This window comes from Eschrichtius robustus, chromosome 1 (genome assembly GCF_028021215.1).
Source record: "Eschrichtius robustus isolate mEscRob2 chromosome 1, mEscRob2.pri, whole genome shotgun sequence".
Lineage (NCBI taxonomy): Eukaryota > Metazoa > Chordata > Mammalia > Artiodactyla > Eschrichtiidae > Eschrichtius > Eschrichtius robustus.
In genome coordinates this window covers 184,375,907-184,393,113 of record NC_090824.1, presented here as the reverse complement: position 1 = coordinate 184,393,113, position 17,207 = coordinate 184,375,907, and the positions used below count along the sequence as shown (strand labels likewise).

Genomic DNA, 17,207 nt, shown 5'->3' with positions numbered 1-17,207 from the left:
ATTTGTGTCACATTTTAGATTCCACATATAAGTGATATCATATGGTATGTCTTTCTCTTTCTGACTTCACTTAGTGTGATAATCTCTAGGTCCATCCATGTTGTTGCAAATGGCATTATTTCGTTCTTTTTTATGGCTGAGTAATATTCCATTGTATATATGTACCACATCTTCTCTATCCATTCAGCTGTCGATGGACATTTAGGTTGTTTCCATGTCTTGGCTATTGTGAATAGTGCTGCTATGAACATAGGGGTGCATGTATCTCTTTGAATTATAATTTTGTCCAGATATACACCCAGGAGTGTTATTGCTGGATCACATGGCAACTCTATTCTTAGTTTTTTGAGGAACCTCCATACTGTTTTCCATAGTGGCTGCACCAGTATACATTCCCACCAACAGTGTAGGAGGGTTCCCTTTTCTCCACACCCTCTCCAGAATTTGTTATTTGTAGATATTTTTAATGATGGCCATTCTGACCAGTGTGAGGTGGTACCTCATTGTAGTTTTGATTACCTTTCTCTAATAATTAGAGATGTTAGCTCTATGACTTCTGTTTGGATTTTTCTTGGATTTTTCTTACATTTTCTTTCTCTTTGTTCAAGTTCTTACTGTGTTCCATTCTCCTTAGTTTGGTGAGCATATTATTATGACCATTACTTTGAACTCTTTCTCAGGTATTACTTATCACTGTTTCATTAATGTTTTTTCTGTCTATTTAAAATTGAAGTATAGTTGATTTACAGTATTGTATTAGTTCCAGATGTACAACATAGTGATTTAATATTTTTATAGATCATAATCCATTTAAAGTTATTACAAAACAATGGCTATATTTCCCTGTACTATACAGTGTATCCTTGTTGCTTATCTATTTTATACGTAGTGGTTTGTATCTCTGAATGTTATTTTTGTTTGGTTGGCCTTGTGTAAGGTGACCTTGTCATTCAACCCTGCCTTAGGTCTGGGTTGTCTCTCAAACCTTTGTTGTTGTCCAAGCAGCCTATTTTAGTTGTAATAATTCTCAGTCATTGAGGGTGTTCCTAGACCAGTCAGTGTCTTAGAGGGGAAATCTCATTCCTAGATTCAGGCTGATTTGAAGTGAGACCCTCCGCTGATAGCTTTTAAAGGATGCAAATATGTACAGTCCCATGTGACTGCAAGTGTAAGCCCTGCTGGCCCCCAGAACTGGGCAAACTGGAGGTGTCCTGGGCAGCAGTCAAAAAATTGGGGCTCCAGACGAGTGTACAGGCTCCTTTCTGTGAGATACTGTTGCTGACCAGGGTCCTTGGACTCTTTAATGAATAGAAATTGATGAGGTCAGACAAGAAATTGAGGCAAGGCTTTATTGGGACTCATGCTGCAGCATGAGGGAGTAGAAACAAGTCCATGTGGTCTAATGTAGTGGTGGTCTAATGTGTAATATAAGTCAGTGTTTCCGTATTGATTTTCTGTCTGGATCGTCTGTCCATTGATGTGAGGGGGATGTTAAAGTCTCCTACTGTTATTGTGTTACTGCCAATTTCTCTCTTTATGTTTATTAATATTTGCTTTATGTATTTAGGTGCTCCTGTGTTGGGTGCATATATATTTACAATTGTTTTATCTTCTTGGATTGATCCCTTTATCATTATTTAATACCCTTCTTTGCTTCTTGTTATAATCTCTAAGTCTATTTATTTTTGATATAAGTATTGTTACCCCAGCTTTCTTTTGCTTTCCATTTTACATGGAATACCTTTTTACATCCCCTCACTTTCAGTCTGTTGTATGTCTTAGATCTGAAGTGAGTCTCTTGTAGGCACCATATATATATATATATATATATATATATATATGTATATGTGTGTGTGTGTGTGTGTGTGTATATATATATATATATATATATATATATATATATATATATATATATATATATATATATAGTTTTTGTGTCCATTCAGTCACTCTGTGTCTTTTGATTGGGGCATTTATTCTGTTTACATTTAGTGCGATTATTGATTAATATGTTCTTATTGCCATTTTGTTAATTGTTTTGGATTTGGTTTTGTAGGTCTTTTTTCCCCTTTCTTCTTTTGTTCTTTTGTGATTTGACGACAATCTTTAGTGTCATGTTTGAATTCTTTTCTCTTTTTGTGTGTGTGTCTATAATAGGTTTTTGGTTTGAGGTTACCATGAGATTTATATATAGGAATCTCTCAATATATATATGATTATTTTCAATTTCTGATTTCTTAATTTTAAATGAATTTTAACAACCCTGTATTTTTACTTCCTTTCCCCCATGATTACTGTTTTTGACATCATCTTTTACATCTTTTTGTTTTATGTATCCCTTAACTGCTTATTGTGAATATAGATAATTTTACTACTTTTGTCTTTTAACCTTCCTACTAACTTTGTATGTGGTTGATTTACTACCTTTACTGTATATTTGCCTTTATCAATGAGCTTTTTCCTTTTGTACTTTTTATGTTTCTAGTTGTTGCCTTTTCTTTTTCGCATAGAGAAGTTCCTTTAACATTTCTTATAATGCTAGTTTGGTGATGCTGAACTCTTTGCTTTTACCTGGTTGTAAAACTTTTGCTCTCTCCATCAAATCTGAAAGAAAGCCTTGTGGGGTAGAGCATTTCTTGTTGTAGGTTTTCCCTTTCATCATTTAAAATATACCATGCCACTCCCATCTGGCCTATAGAGTTTCTGCTGAAAAGTTAGCTGATAAACTTATAGGAGCTGCCTTGTACCTGACTTGTTGCTTTCCCCTTGCTTTTAATATTCTCTCTTCATCTTATATTTTCTCATTTTAATTACAGTGTGTCTTGGTGTGGTCCTCTTTGGGATGATTGTGTTTGGGACTCTCTGTGCTTCCTGGACCTTGATGTCCATTTCCTTTCCCAGGCTAGGGAAGTTTTCAGCTATTATGTCTTCAGTTATGTCCTCTGCCCCTTTTTCTCTCTTCTCCTTCAGGGATGCCTCTAATGCCAATGTTAATAGACTTGATGTTGTCTCAGAGGTCTTTTAAACTGTCTTAATTTCTTTTTTATTCTTTTTTCTTTTCAGCTTCAGTGATTTTCATTATTCCTTTTCCAGCTCACTGTTCCATTTCTTTGTATCATTTAATCTCCTATTGATTCCTTGTAGTGTATTTTTTTTAAAATTTTATTTGTTTATTTATTTATTTATGGCTGAGTTTCTGTGCGAGGGCTTTCTCCAGTTGTGGCAAGTGGGGGCCACTCTTCATCGCGGTGCGCGGGCCTCTCACTATCGTGGCCTCTCTTGTTGCGGAGCACAGGCTCCAGATGCGCAGGCTCAGTAGTTGTGGCTCACGGGCTCAGCCGCTCCGCGGCATGTGGGATCCTCCCAGACCAGGGCTCGAACCCATGTCCCCTGCATTAGCAGGCAGACTCCCAACCACTGTGCCACCAGGGAAGCCTCCCTTGTAGTGTATTTTTAATTTTAGGTATTGTAGTTTTCAGCTCTTTTTGGTTCTTCTTTTTATCTTCTAACTTTGTTAAACTTCTCACTGTGTTCATTCTTCTCCCAAGTTGTTTGATTATTTTCATGATTATTACCTTGAACTTTTTGTTGAGTAGATTGCCTACTTCCATTTAACTTAGTTCTTCTTCTGGGACTTTATCTTGTTCCTTCGTTTGGAACATGTTCCTCTGTTGCCTCATATTGCCTAATTTTCTGTTTTTCTTTCTGTTTATCTTGGAGAAGGAGCCTTTTGTAGGAGATGTCCTATGCGTCCCAGCAGCACACTCCCCTCTGGTCACCAGAGCTGTCTGTTCTAGGAGTGACCCCTATGTGGTCTGGTTGGTTGCCAGGCCTTGCCATGTGTGGAGGCTCTCAGCCATTGGTTGACAGGGCTGGGTCATGAGGTAGCTGGCTGTGGAACCCTGGGGGCTCTTAGGGCTAGTCCTGGCCCACTGGTGGGCAGAGCTGTGTTCTGGGGTGGGTGTTTGCTGGGCTGGTATTCCCAGATGTAGTGTCAGCCTGCTGCCATGTGGGGCTGGTTCCTGACAGGGCTGGCTGAGGGGTCCAAAGTATCTCATAACTGGTGTTGGCCTGTTGGTGGATGGCACCAGGTCTTGGGGTCTTGGAGCTGGTGTCAGTGTGCTGTTAGGCAGGGCTGGGGCCCAAGGTGTCCTAGGGCTAGTGCTGGCTCACTGGTGGGCAGAGCTGAATCCTGGGTAAGTCCTGGGTCTCTGGCTGTAGGTCCCTGCGAGTCCCAAAGCTGGTGTTTACCCACTGGTAGGTTGGGCTAGATCCCAGAGCCACTGGTTATGGAACCCATGGTGTCCCAGTGCTGGTGTTGGCCTGCTGGTGAGTAGGTCCAGGGCCCAGGGGGTTGCAGCACAGGTGCTGGTCTCCTGGTGGGCAGCTGAATCCTGATAAGGTAGGCTGCAGGGTTGTGATGATCCTGGGCTGGCATTTGCCCACTGGTGGTGTGGGTCAGGGCTCAAGGGATCCCAGGGCTGGTGCCCACCCACCAGTGTGTGAATCCACATCCTGGGCCTAGTTCTGACCCACTGGTAGGCCACTGGTAGGTCCTGATGTCTCTGGCTTTTGGACCTAGGGGTACCAGAAGTGGTGTCAGACTGCTGATGGGCAGGGCTGGTTCATGACATAGCTAGCTGTAAGATCTGGGATGTCCTGAAGCTTGTTTCAGTCTGGTGGTAGGTGGGGCCAGGTGTCTAATGGGCCTGTCTGATGGGCCTGAGGTGGCTAATACCTGGTGTTCGTCTGCTAGTGGGTGGGGCTGGGGCCCAGGGGGTCCCAGGGCTGGTGCCTGCCTGTTGGTGGGTGGGCTGGGTCCTACCATGGCAGGCTGCAGGCTGCAGTGGTCCTGGGGCTGGTGTCTGCCTGCTGGTGGATAGAGCTATGTCCCAGGGTGGCTGTGGGCTCAGGGGATCTTAAGGTAGCTAGTGGGTATGTCCCTGCCTGGCTCGTTGCTTGGCCTGAGAACCTTGGTTCTGGTTCTGACAGACTGGTGGCTGAGGCTGGGTCCCAGTGCTAATAAGCTAGAGGGAGTATTCCAAAGTGACATTTGTTCTTCCAGTGTCCATGTGGTAGAAAGAGCTCCCCAAAATGGCTGACACCAGTTGATGTGTCCCTATGGTGAGCTCCAGTTGCCTCCTGACTTTCTGGTAGGCTCTCCAAGATCAGCAGGTGGGTCTGACCCAGACTCCTTTCAAATTATTGCTTCTATCATGACTCCTGGGCCACGTGAGATGGTGTTTGTGCCCTTTAAGAGGAGAATCTCTATTTCCCATAGCCTTGTGACTTTACCGAAAGTAAGCCCCATTGACCATCAAAGCCAAATATTCTGGGGGCTTGTCTTCTTGGTGTAGGACTACTGGGCTGGGAAGCCCAGTGTGGGGCTTGGACCTCCCGTTTCTTAGGGATAACCTCTGCCATTGTAATTATCCTCCCATTGTGGGTTACTCACTTGGGGCTATGGATCTTGACTGTACTGTGACTCCACCCCTCTGACCTGTCTTGTTGTGGTTCCTTCTTTATATCTTTAGTAGAAGATCTTTCCTGCTAATCATCCAGTTTTTCTCGTCAATGGTTGCTCTGTAAATAGTTGTCATTTTAGTGTGCCCATTAGAGGAGGTGAGCTCAGGGTGTTCCTACTCTGCCATCTTGGCCAAGCTGAGCCTCTGTGTGCCTTTTAAAACCCAGGAGATATATTATCCTTAGCCTGTTATCTAGCATCAATTTCACATTTGTATTACTATTAGTGAATAATTATAATTGCTTATTTAATATTCTTATGGATTATGAAAATGATTCTTTAGTTACAAATAAATGTTGTTCATATAATCTAATAGCAGATGTTTCGTAATTCTAAAGCTCAGAGAAGGAAAGAGCTAGCCCTGCTATTTCAGATCTTTCACAGATCCTCAAGTCTCAAGATGGATCACCTTTTTTAAACACTTCAAATGAAGTTTTAACTGATGAAGATCTGTCCTATCTACTTTCGTCAAAGACCCATGATAAATCACTTACAAGAATATTATTGAGCAAAGAAATTCAAGATTCACAGTCTGTTGGAACATTGCTTCAAGGGAATGAAACAGTGACAGCATCATTCATTTCACCCCCTGTTGTTAAAATAAAGACTCTGGGTACTGACATCTCAAAGGTAAGATACAGTACAATAACTTGAAAGCTATTTATTTTAATTGCTATACTCCTTCAATATTTTGAATAAATGTTAATTAAAAACATCAATATTTTCTTATTTAAGTGGAATAAAAAGTTTGCCTTTTGATACAACCTGTTTTATATTTAGAATTTTAAAGTGATATTTGGGAATCAAAGTAATATTTTAATGTAAAAGTTCTAATCTATACCAACAAAGAATTTGTGGCTTAGATTATAGTTTTAATGATAAATTAAAAGATACTCAATTTCTAACTGAGACAGGGAAATTTTTATTTCAGGTTCATCTACAAAAATGTACATTATTTATACATTAAGGTATTTGTGAAAGCATAGTCGTTTTGAAATAATTTTATATGCCTTAAACAAGCCCTAGAAAATTATTAGAATTGCCTTTGTTAAAATACTATTTAATTAGAAAATTCTTATTTTAAAATTTGGGGAAAAAGGGAAATGATAAAATGGCTGTACATATTTAACATATATTCATAATATTTTTTATCATATAAGTTATTAAAGTAGCCTTATAAAAATAATTTTTTTAAGCCATTTGAGTTTCTCTAGAGATTGAATCAGGTGAAAATATAAATCTAAACTAGAATCATAATAAAAAATTATTAACATGATGTATTTGGAATTATTTATGAGGAAGAATCACAATATTGCTTGGTGGGTCCCTCCACACCATTAAGTGTTCCCAAATGTCTCTCAGATCCATTAATTGTTCTCATTTTTAAATTTGATACATTCAGGAAATAATGAAAAGTAAAATGTTACTGTAATGACATTGTAGATATAAAAGAAGGTAATTAGAGTTCTAAGATGTATAATTTTTAATTACTTATTTTAACTTTTGTAATTAAGGCTGATATTTTAGAAGAGAATTTACGAAGTAAGATTAAAAAACAAACTTACGAAGAAGCAAGAGAATTTCAAGGTAAAAAGATTTTCTGTTTTGTAAGATAAAAATGTTAATGATTGTGTGTTCCCGTATTATAAGTAAATGAAGTGAGAACATTACTAAATGTAGAAATAACTTCTTAGACAGTCATGAGATAATATACAAATATATTGACCAATACATAAAAATTAATTTGGTGAGTTAACATATTGCTCAGTCTATCTTAACTAAAATTTGTGTAAAGGGAAGTGATAGCTTTGTCTCAACCAAATAACAGTATATGGCATTATGAATTCTTAACGTAATATTATACCAAAAATTCATCAGGGGGTAAGCAGGAAAAAAGATGATTTGTGTTATAAATAAGTAATATTTTAGCTAAGGTTTTTGGGTGTTTGATGTATAATATATTTTTTTAAATGTAAGTTTATTCTTCGTTTCCAACATGTATAGCTTTTATAACCAACCCATGTCTTATTGCATTGGCCGGAACTTCCAAAATCAAATTAAATGGTTGTGATGTAGAGTGCAGGAGTATCACTCTTCTTTTGTGCTTTGAACAGAGAGTGCCTCTACACTTTCACCTGTGATGATTGGTTATCTGAGATAAATATTTTTTATTATGGTCAGGATGTTTTCTTTTGTTCAAAGTTTATTATGAATTTTTAACCAGCAGTTGAACTCATTTTAATCAGTTGACAAAAATTTTTTTCATTGCGGTAAAGTATACATAACATTTGACATTTTAATCATCTTTAAATAAAGTATACAATTCAATGGCATTAATTGCATTCACAGTGTTGTGCAACCATCACTACGTCTATTTCCACAACTTTTCATCACCCCCTCCAAAAAACTTGTTAAACGACAACTCCCATTCCTGCCTCCTTCCAGCCCCTGGTAACCTCTAACTTACTTTCTGTCTCTATGGACTTGCCTATTATGTTTCATATAAGTGGAATCATATAATATTTGTCCTTTTGTGCCTGGCCTGTATCACTTAGCATAATATTTTCAAGGTTCACCCACATTGTAGCATGTGTCAGAATTTCATTTCTTTATATGGCTGAATAATATTTCGTTGTATGTACATACCACATTTTGTTTATCCATTCATCTGCTGATGGACATTTAGGTTGTTTCCACTTTTGGCTATTGTGAATAATGCTACAATGAACATGGTGTATGGTATCTGTTTAAATCTCTGTTTTCAATTGTTTGGGTAGGAGTGTATTTGCTGGATCATAAGATAATTCTAGGTTTAGCTTTTTTTTTTTTTTAACATCTTTATTGGAGTATAATTGCTTTACAATGGTGTGTTAGTTTCTGCTTTATAACAAAGTGAATCAGTTATACATATACATATGTTCCCATATCTCTTCCCTCTTGCGTCTCCCTCCCTCCCACCCTCCCTATCCCACCCCTCTAGGTGGTCAGCTTTTTGAGCAACTGCACAACTGTTTTCCACAGTGGCTGACCCATTTTATGTTCCCAGTAGCAATGTACAATGGTACACATCCTTGCCAACACTTGTTTTCCTTTTTGTTTAAATTATGGTTATTCTAGTAGGTATGAAATGTATCTCTTTGTAATTTTGATTCACATTTATTTAATTACTGAAGATGTTAAGCATCTTTTTTTGTGCTTATTGGGAATCTGTATATCTTCTTTGGAAAAAATGTCTATACAACTCCTTCACCCATTTTTTTTAAGTGGGTTGTTTGTCTTTTGTTGCTGAATTGTAGAGGTTCTTTATATATTCTGGGTAGTAAACCTTTATCAGATACATGGTTTGCAAATATCTTCTCTCATTCTGTAGGTTGTCTTTTCACTTTCTTGATAATATCCTTTGCTGGATAAGAATTTGTAACTTCATGAAGCCCAATTTATCTTTTTTTGTTCCTTGTGCTTTTGGTGTCATATATGAGAATCCATTGCAAAATCCGAGGTAATAGAGATTTATCCCTGTGTTTTCTTCTAAGAGATTTATGAATTTAGTTTGAGTTGCTTGTTGTGTATGGTATGTTCTGCAAAAGTATATGGTTTTTGTCCACAGATGGCAGCTCATACCTATTAATGGTGGGTCAAAGCAGTGACTTGGGACCTGAACATGGGATGTAGAGCAGCAGCAGCAGCTCCAGTCCCATAGATGGTAAAGTTCTGTAGCTTCCTGATTTCAGAGAGCAGGGCAAATCAGCAGCTGGGGTCACTGGGGGTAGGTCTCACTGCAGTGACAGCTCCAGCCCCAGGGAGGAGTTGCAGTGGCATGAACTCCAGTCATCTCTGTCAGCTGGCTTCTGTGTTGGTGAAGGCTGTGGGGTTCCTCTCATATCCACGGTGGTGAGACTTGCTGGGGTTCTCCTGCTCTTATTTTCCCTATGGGATGAAAACCCTCTCAGGGCATTCCTCTAGGCACTGAGCTGCTCTGGATTGGGGGATGTGGTGATGCAGGTAAAATGCTGCCTACATTTTTCTGTGCAGCCATCCTTGGTTTTTGAGCTCCATGGGGTTTCTGCTGCTTCTTTGTTGGAGTCCAGAGCTTTCCCAGAGCTGTTTTTGTTGGTTTATAATTTATTTATTTTGTTGTTTTTGTTGGGGAGATGAGGGTTGAGACCTCTTAGCCCTCCATCTTGCTGACATCACCTTCCCAGTCAGTGTTTTTTTTTAATAGTTTCTTTTACTCTGTTGAGAATTACCATCAGTTCACTGACAATGTCCATCTTTTCCTTTAAATCCATGAGCATATTTATAATAGCTTTTTTCAAAGTCCTTTTTTGGCTAATTCCAATATTTGCATAATCTCCGGATCTATTTCTATTAACTATTTTTTCCCCTGGTTTGGGGTCATATTTTCCTATGTGCATGTCTAGTATTTTTAAAATTATTATTACATGTTGCTTACTATGGATTCTACTTTTTTTAACTCTCAATAATGTTTTCTTATTTTGAAGAATACTGTTTTTAGTTTTTGAAGGCATTTAACTTACTTGTGGCTCAGCTTTGTCCTGTTGAAGCTTGGTTTTGGGCTTTGTTAGTCCATGCCTAGACTAGTCCTTTCTTTAGGGCTAGAGTAGCCCTACTCCTAAAAAGTGGCCTTTTTGAGCTCTAAGCTAAGCATTTTGGATATTAACAAGGTTTCTCCACTCTGAATAATTGGAACCCCAGTGTCTCCCATCACTATGCAATATCTGTAAACTCCACGCAGCTCACAGCTCCAAAATAATTTATTTCTTCCAGACTTTATTGTGTTTTGTATTGTTTGTGGGCAATTTAGTGTCTTCCCAAAGACTCAAAGGACTTTATGCAAATTTCAAGCGCTCTATGCTTATACCTTTCTATATGGTACCCTGTTCCACAAATTCTGTTTACCTCATTAGACCCAAACCTTGATCTCTTGTCTCTTTTCAGTGAGATCCTTTTCCTGTATTTGAGCTGTACTTATCTGTACTACTAGGAATGCACCCTGAGAAGACCACCAAGATGAATAATGTGTTTCTCTGCTCCAAGGGATCACAGTCTTGTGCTCTCTGTTTCCACTGCCCAAAAGCATTTGCTTCCTATATTTTATCTAGATTCAATTTTCATAGACCATTGATTTATTATCACAGTTTGTACACTTAGCCTTTGTAGTTCACTGTACACATGCTAAAAAGGAGCATACTGGAAACTCATATATGTTTTTATAATGAGAAAATATAACTCTTTCATGTGTAACTCTTCCTCTTCCATGAGGAAGGGTCACATACTTTTTCAAAGTTTTCCAGGTACCTAGGTTATCTGAGGGCAAAAACCATGTACTTTTGCAGAACAGAAAACGGATAATGTAGGAGATAAAAATTTGCCTGTGGATCAAAATTTAGACTCATATGTTGAGGTACATTCTCTCTATACCCACTTTGTTGAGAGGTTTTTTTTTATCATAAATGATTGTTGAATTTTGTCAAATGTTTTGTTCTGCACTTGAGATGATCATGTGACTTTTATCTTTCATTCTGTTAACGTGGTATATGACATTAATTGATTTGCATATGTTGGACCATTCTTGCATCTCAGGGATAAATACCAGTTGGTCATGGTGTATGATCCTTTGAATATCCTGTTGAATTCAGTTTGCTAGTATTTTATTGAGAATTTTGCATCTATGTTCATCAGGGATATTGGTCTGTAGTGTTCTTTTCTTATGTTGTCTTTGTCTAGTTTTGTTATCAGGGCGATACTAGCCTCATAAAATAAGTTTGGAAATGTACAAGAAAATGTACATTCATGCACACACATACACACACCTGCTAGAATTTTTATTGAGATTGCATTTTTAAAAAATAAATTTGTTTAGTTATTTATTTTTGGCTGCATTGGGTCTTCGTTGCCGTGTGCGGGCTTTCTCTAGTTGTGGCGAGTGGGGGCTACTCTTTGTTGCGGGGTGTGGGCTTCTCATTGCAGTGGCTCTCTTGTTGTGGAGCACGAGCTGTAGGCGTGTGGGCTTCAGTAGTTGTGGCACATGGGCTCAGCAGTTGTGGCTTGCGGGCTCTAGAGCGCAAGCTCAGTAGTTGTGGTGCACAGGCTTAGTTGCTCCAGGGCGTGTGGGACCTTCCCGGACCAGGGCTCGAACTTGTGTCCCCTGCATTGGCAGGTGGCTTCTTAACCACTGTGCCACCAGGGAAGTCCGAGATTGCATTTTTAAAATACACACAAACACACACACACACATTGGAGAGGATTGATACCTTTTCAGTACTAATTATTCCAACCCATAAACATGGTACATAGCTCTATTTCTATACTTTTTTTAAAACTTCTTTCAGTAATAATTTATACTTTTCCCTGTGGAAGACATGCATATTTACTAGAAAAGAGGAACATTTTCTAACTGTAAAATGGTAAATTCAACTGGAGTACCCCTAAATTTATATGCAACCAAGAATACAGCTTCAAAATATATAAAGCAAAGTGTAATAGAACCAAAAGGAGAAATAGAAGATCCATAATTTACAGCTGGAGATTTTAACAGATTTCTCTGTAAAGAAAAAGAAGAATTGAACAACAAGATTATCAAACATACATATACACATATTAAACATATACTGGATCATAAAGCAAGGATCAAGAAATGTCAAAGGATTAAAGTCATGTACACTGTCTTATGACCAGAGTACAATAAATCTAGAAACTAATAACACAAATTTAACTATGTCCACTTTATCTGGTATTAGTAGAACCACACCAACTTTGTTTTAGTTAGTATTAGTATGATAAATCCCTTTGCATGAATAGAATAAAGTTTAAGTGACGCTGTATGTCTTCTTCATGGCTCTGTTGGAGCTTGCTCAGTCTTGAGAAGCTAAAGTCACAAGAAGGCCACATATAGGTCCTCTTATCAACAGTCCCAGCTGAGGCAGACATGTGAGTGATGAAGTCTCTAGCTCACATCGTCCTTTCAGTCACAAAAGTTTTATTTTGATGAAGTCCAATTTGTCTGTGTTTTTATTAGTCACATAGAATTTTGGTGCCACATGCAAGAAACTATTGCCTAACCTAAGGTCATAAAAATTTACTCATATTTTCTTCTAGGAGTAGTATAATTTTAACTCACATTTATGTCTATAATACACTTTGAGTTGTATATAATGTGACACTGGAGTCCAACGTCATTCTTTTACATGTGGATATTCACTTGTTCCCATCACCATTCGCTGAGAAGACTGTTCTCTCCCCACTGATTTTTCTTTTGGAAAATCAGTTGATCATAAATGTGAGAGTTTACTTCTGAACTCAGTTCTATTCTATCAATATATATGCAATAGTAAGTTTTTAAATTGGAAAGTGGGAGTTTTCCAACTTTTTTATTCTTATTCAAGATTGTTTGGGGTACTCTAGGTCCCTTAAGTTTCCATTTGAGTTTTAGTATCACCTTATCAATTTCTGCAAAATAGCCATCTGGGATTTTGATAGGGATTAAATTGAGTCTGTAGATTATTTGGAGTGTATTGTGATCTTAACAATATTAAGTCTAATAATCCATAACCAGGGGTTGTCTTTCCATTTATTATATCTTATTTAATTACTTTCAATGTTGTCGTTTTCAGTGTAGAAGTCTTACACTTATTGTTAAATGTATTCTTAAGTGTTTTATTGATTTTGATACTATTGTAAATTTTTTTTAAATTAATTAATTTATTTTTTTATTTATTATTATTTTTTTTTGGCTGTGTTGGGTCTTCGTTTCTGTGCGTGGGCTTTCTCTAGTTGCGGCAAGCGGGGGCCACTCTTCATCGTGGTGCGCGGGCCTCTCACTGTTGCTGCCTCTCTTGTTGCGGAGCACAGGCTCCAGACGCGCAGGCTCAGTAGTTGTGGCTCACGGGCCTAGTCGCTCCGCGGCATGTGGGATCTTCCCAGACCAGGGCTCGAACCCGTGTCCCCTGCATTGGCAGGCGGATTCTCAACCACTGCACCACCAGGGAAGCCTGATACTATTGTAAATTTAATCGTTTTTCTTAATTTTATTTCTGACTATTTCTTGCTAGTGTGTTGAAGTACAACTGAATTTGTATATTGATCTTATCTCTAACCTTTGCTGAATTTATTTATTCAAATAGGTTTTGGTTTTTTTGAGTGTGTGTGTGTATGTGTATATTCCTTAGATATTCTCTATGTGATTTTTTTATTGTTATTCTCTTCTCTATTTTATTTATTTTTGCTCTAGTCTTTATTATTTGCTTCCTTATGCTTGCTTTGGGTTTACTTTGTTTGCTGATGGTGGTCTCTTTTCTTTTCAAAATAAGAGGTATCTGAAGCTGTACATTTTTTTGTAAGCATCACTTTATCTGCATCCCATAAATTTTGGTATGACATGTTTTTGTTTTCTTTCATCTCGAAGTATTTTCTAGTTCCCTTGTGATTTCTTTTTGATTGGTCATTTAGGAGTGTGTTTAATTTTCACTGATTTGTGAATTTCCTTAATCTCCTTCTATTATTGATTTCTAATGTCATTCCACAGGGGTTAAAGAACATACTTTATATGATGTCAAACCTATTAAATTTATTGAGGCTTGATTTATGGCCTAGCATATTGTATATCTTGGAGAATGTTCCATATGCGTGTGAGAAGAACACGTGTTCAGTTTTTGTTGGATGGAATGTTCTCTAGAAATCTATAGACCTCTGCAGAGCTCTAGTTAATTTACAGTGTTGTTCAATTATTCTGTTTCCTTCTTGATCTTAGTTGCTTTATCCATTATTTAAATTGGGGGTATTGAAGCCTCCAAATATTATTGTTGAAATGTCTGTCTGTAATTGCGTATGGTGGGTCATGAAATACCACAACAAGATTTTGGCCTGGAGCTGGACTCCTCAATGTACATACACAAATATAGATATACACATATTCATACACGTATATACCTACATAAACATACATGCATATACACATAGATATATTTAGAAATCATGGGTCCTCATGAATGTCTTCAGTTCCAGTCCATCTCCTCAGGTCTTTTTTCCTTCCTTTGTTTTGTATGTGTATGTCATTTCTTCTACCGTGTGTACTTGACTGAACAACATCAACACATTTACTCATTTGATATATCCTATAATGCTGCTAAATTTGTTTCAGAATTATTTGCAGTCTTACTTTCCTTTTATTATTTTGTTGATTTAAGTTTATTTGGGGGGCAATATGTACAACAGTAATGTACTTCCCAAAGTCTAAGTGTGCAAAAGGTATACAGTTGTCCCTTGGTATCCACAAGGGATTGGTTCCAGGACCCTCCTAGATACCAAAATCCAGAGATGCTCAAGTCCCTAATATAAAATGGTGTTCTATTTGCGTATAACATATGCACATCCTCCCGAATACTTTAAATCATCTCTAGATTACTTATAGTAACTACTACAATGTGAATGCTATATAAATAGTTGTAAATACAATGGAAATATTATGTAAGTAGTTGCTGGCACATGGCAAATTAAAGTTTTCCTTTTTGGAACTTTCTGGAATTTTTTTCTGAATATTTGCAATCTGCATTTGATTGAATCTGCAGATGTGGAACCCACAGATACAGAGGGCCAGCTGTACTTAGAGAAATATCATTCCTCCTGTACTCCCCAGTCCTCCTGTCACCCCCTTGAAGGTAACTAAGTATATTGTTTTCTGATTTATCTTCCTTGTGTTTCATTTTGTAAAGATAAGTGTCTATTTTTGTCCACTTTTTCCCCCTTATTTCCCATTTGTTCTTACTCAAAAGGTAACATACTAGATATCCTTTTTTTAATTTAACATTATGTCCTGGAAATGATAAAACAGTTTAAAACACAACCCCATTAAAACTGTTCTCACAATTTTCATGTCAGATCTAGCATCATGGTAATTTAATTATAATTTTATAAAAATGAGAGAAAATGCTGCTGTATATATGTTTTAAATCTAGAGATTTCACAATAGATCTGTTTTTTTTATTTAATAGACTAAAATGTATCTCTTTATGTAGCTCCTGATAAAGAATCAGATGAAAATCTTCTGCTTGAGAATGAAGCAGTGCCAAAAACTAACACACAAATGTTGAAACTAAGAACTTCTAGAACAAATAGACGCAATGGTAAGAATGATAATTTTATAGATCTTTAAATTATTTGAAGTTAAGCTCATCAAAAGATCTTTTTTCTTTGGTTTTCTTTAAATAATGGATAAAGCAACTAAGATCAAGGTGGAAACAGAATAATTGAACAACACTATATAGATGTTTGTACATATATTTTTCAGAAATTTTACACCTTGATGTAAGTGTGAATACCCTAAGATAACTAGAAAACTAAAATGAAACCTTTGATACCTTTTGTTTGCTATTTGCATGGTCAGTGACTACTCTGTAACAAGAGTGCCTCCACACAACACTCATGAAAACTACCCACACAAATTTCTCACTTCACTTCCAGGGTCTGTTTAAATATATAGTTCACTGCTGTAGCTTTGCAGTCCTCTTCCTTTAATGTTGCACACATTAGAAGAAAGTTTGCTGATTACTTGGTATATCCAGAAGTTTTATAATAGATCCATTTTTCTACTTAGCATTTCTTATAACTCAGCCAAAGGATATGCTGTCTATTCAAGATCAATTGCCTGAGGACATAGCTTTAATTTTAAAAGGCCAGTCTCAAATTAATGATGGAGCTACAGGAAGTGACGGTTTTGATAGTAAGTAATTAATTTAAAATCTTGAAAATTATTTTCAATTAAATTCAGGAGATCTTTGCTCCATAGTTCATGAATATATCTACAACCATTTTGTTCATTGGTGATTTATCTGTGTGTTCTATAATTCCTGAGTTGGATGGGTTAAATTTCCTACTATGATTATGGATTTCTGTTTCTTCTTATGTTGTGTCAAGTTTTGTCTTATATCTTATGATACTTTATCATTAACATTCATATAAATTTAAAATTAATAATTTTCCTAGAGGACAGACCCTTTTGGCCTAATAAAGGGACCCACTTTATCATTTTTATAGTTTTTGTTTGGTTTTTTTTCGCCTTGAAAAACTACCATGCCTGCTATTAAGGTGGCTCCAACTTCTGGCTGGAATTTGCATGACACATTTTTTTCTGTCCTGTTGCTTTAACCTTTTTGTATCATTATGATTTTTCTGTATCTCTAGTATGAAGCTTATAGCTGTGTATTTTTCAAATTCAGTCTGGTATCTTTGTCTTTTAATTAGCACTCATAATCACACTTCATCAAATTTTGGTATTTTGAGATTTAAGTTACATTTTCTTTGTGCTTCCTGTTCTTACTGTCTGATAAGTATCTTTTACTCTCTCTTCTGCTGTATATTTTTATATTATTACATTTTTTTTCTTAGACATATCTGATACCTCAAATTTTAACTTTATTCTAAAGTGTGACTATACCAATAAAACTAAATAATATTTTAAATAATTAATATTAATATTAACCAATATTAAATTATTATTAATTTTACATTATTGATATCTCTGAGTATCTAAGCAGTAACAAGACTGATTCTATTTGCAGAAGTGAAAAATGTAGTCACATGTGTTTATTTTTCAATAGATAGTCTCTTCTAATAGTTATTACCACAAAGTATGATCTGCTTATATTAAGAAAGAGACAAAATATTG

General features: G+C 36.7%; 1 protein-coding gene across 21 annotated transcripts in view; it reads left to right on the top strand.

Moving 5' to 3' along the window:
* CCDC7 (coiled-coil domain containing 7) overlaps positions 1–17,207 on the top strand; it is a 319,203-nt gene that overhangs the window by 113,973 nt on the left and 188,023 nt on the right. For 16 of the 21 annotated variants that reach the window (XM_068560909.1, XM_068560921.1, XM_068561014.1 and 13 more), the window contains 5 exons: positions 5,909–6,154; positions 7,039–7,111; positions 15,112–15,201; positions 15,559–15,666; positions 16,137–16,262. In XM_068560909.1, the coding sequence (XP_068417010.1) occupies positions 5,909–6,154; positions 7,039–7,111; positions 15,112–15,201; positions 15,559–15,666; positions 16,137–16,262 (643 nt within the window). Of the gene's footprint in view, positions 1–5,897; positions 6,155–7,038; positions 7,112–15,111; positions 15,202–15,558; positions 15,667–16,136; positions 16,263–17,207 lie in introns of those variants that run through there. The other 5 variants (XM_068561029.1, XM_068560928.1, XM_068560987.1 and 2 more) reach the window with 4 other exon arrangements.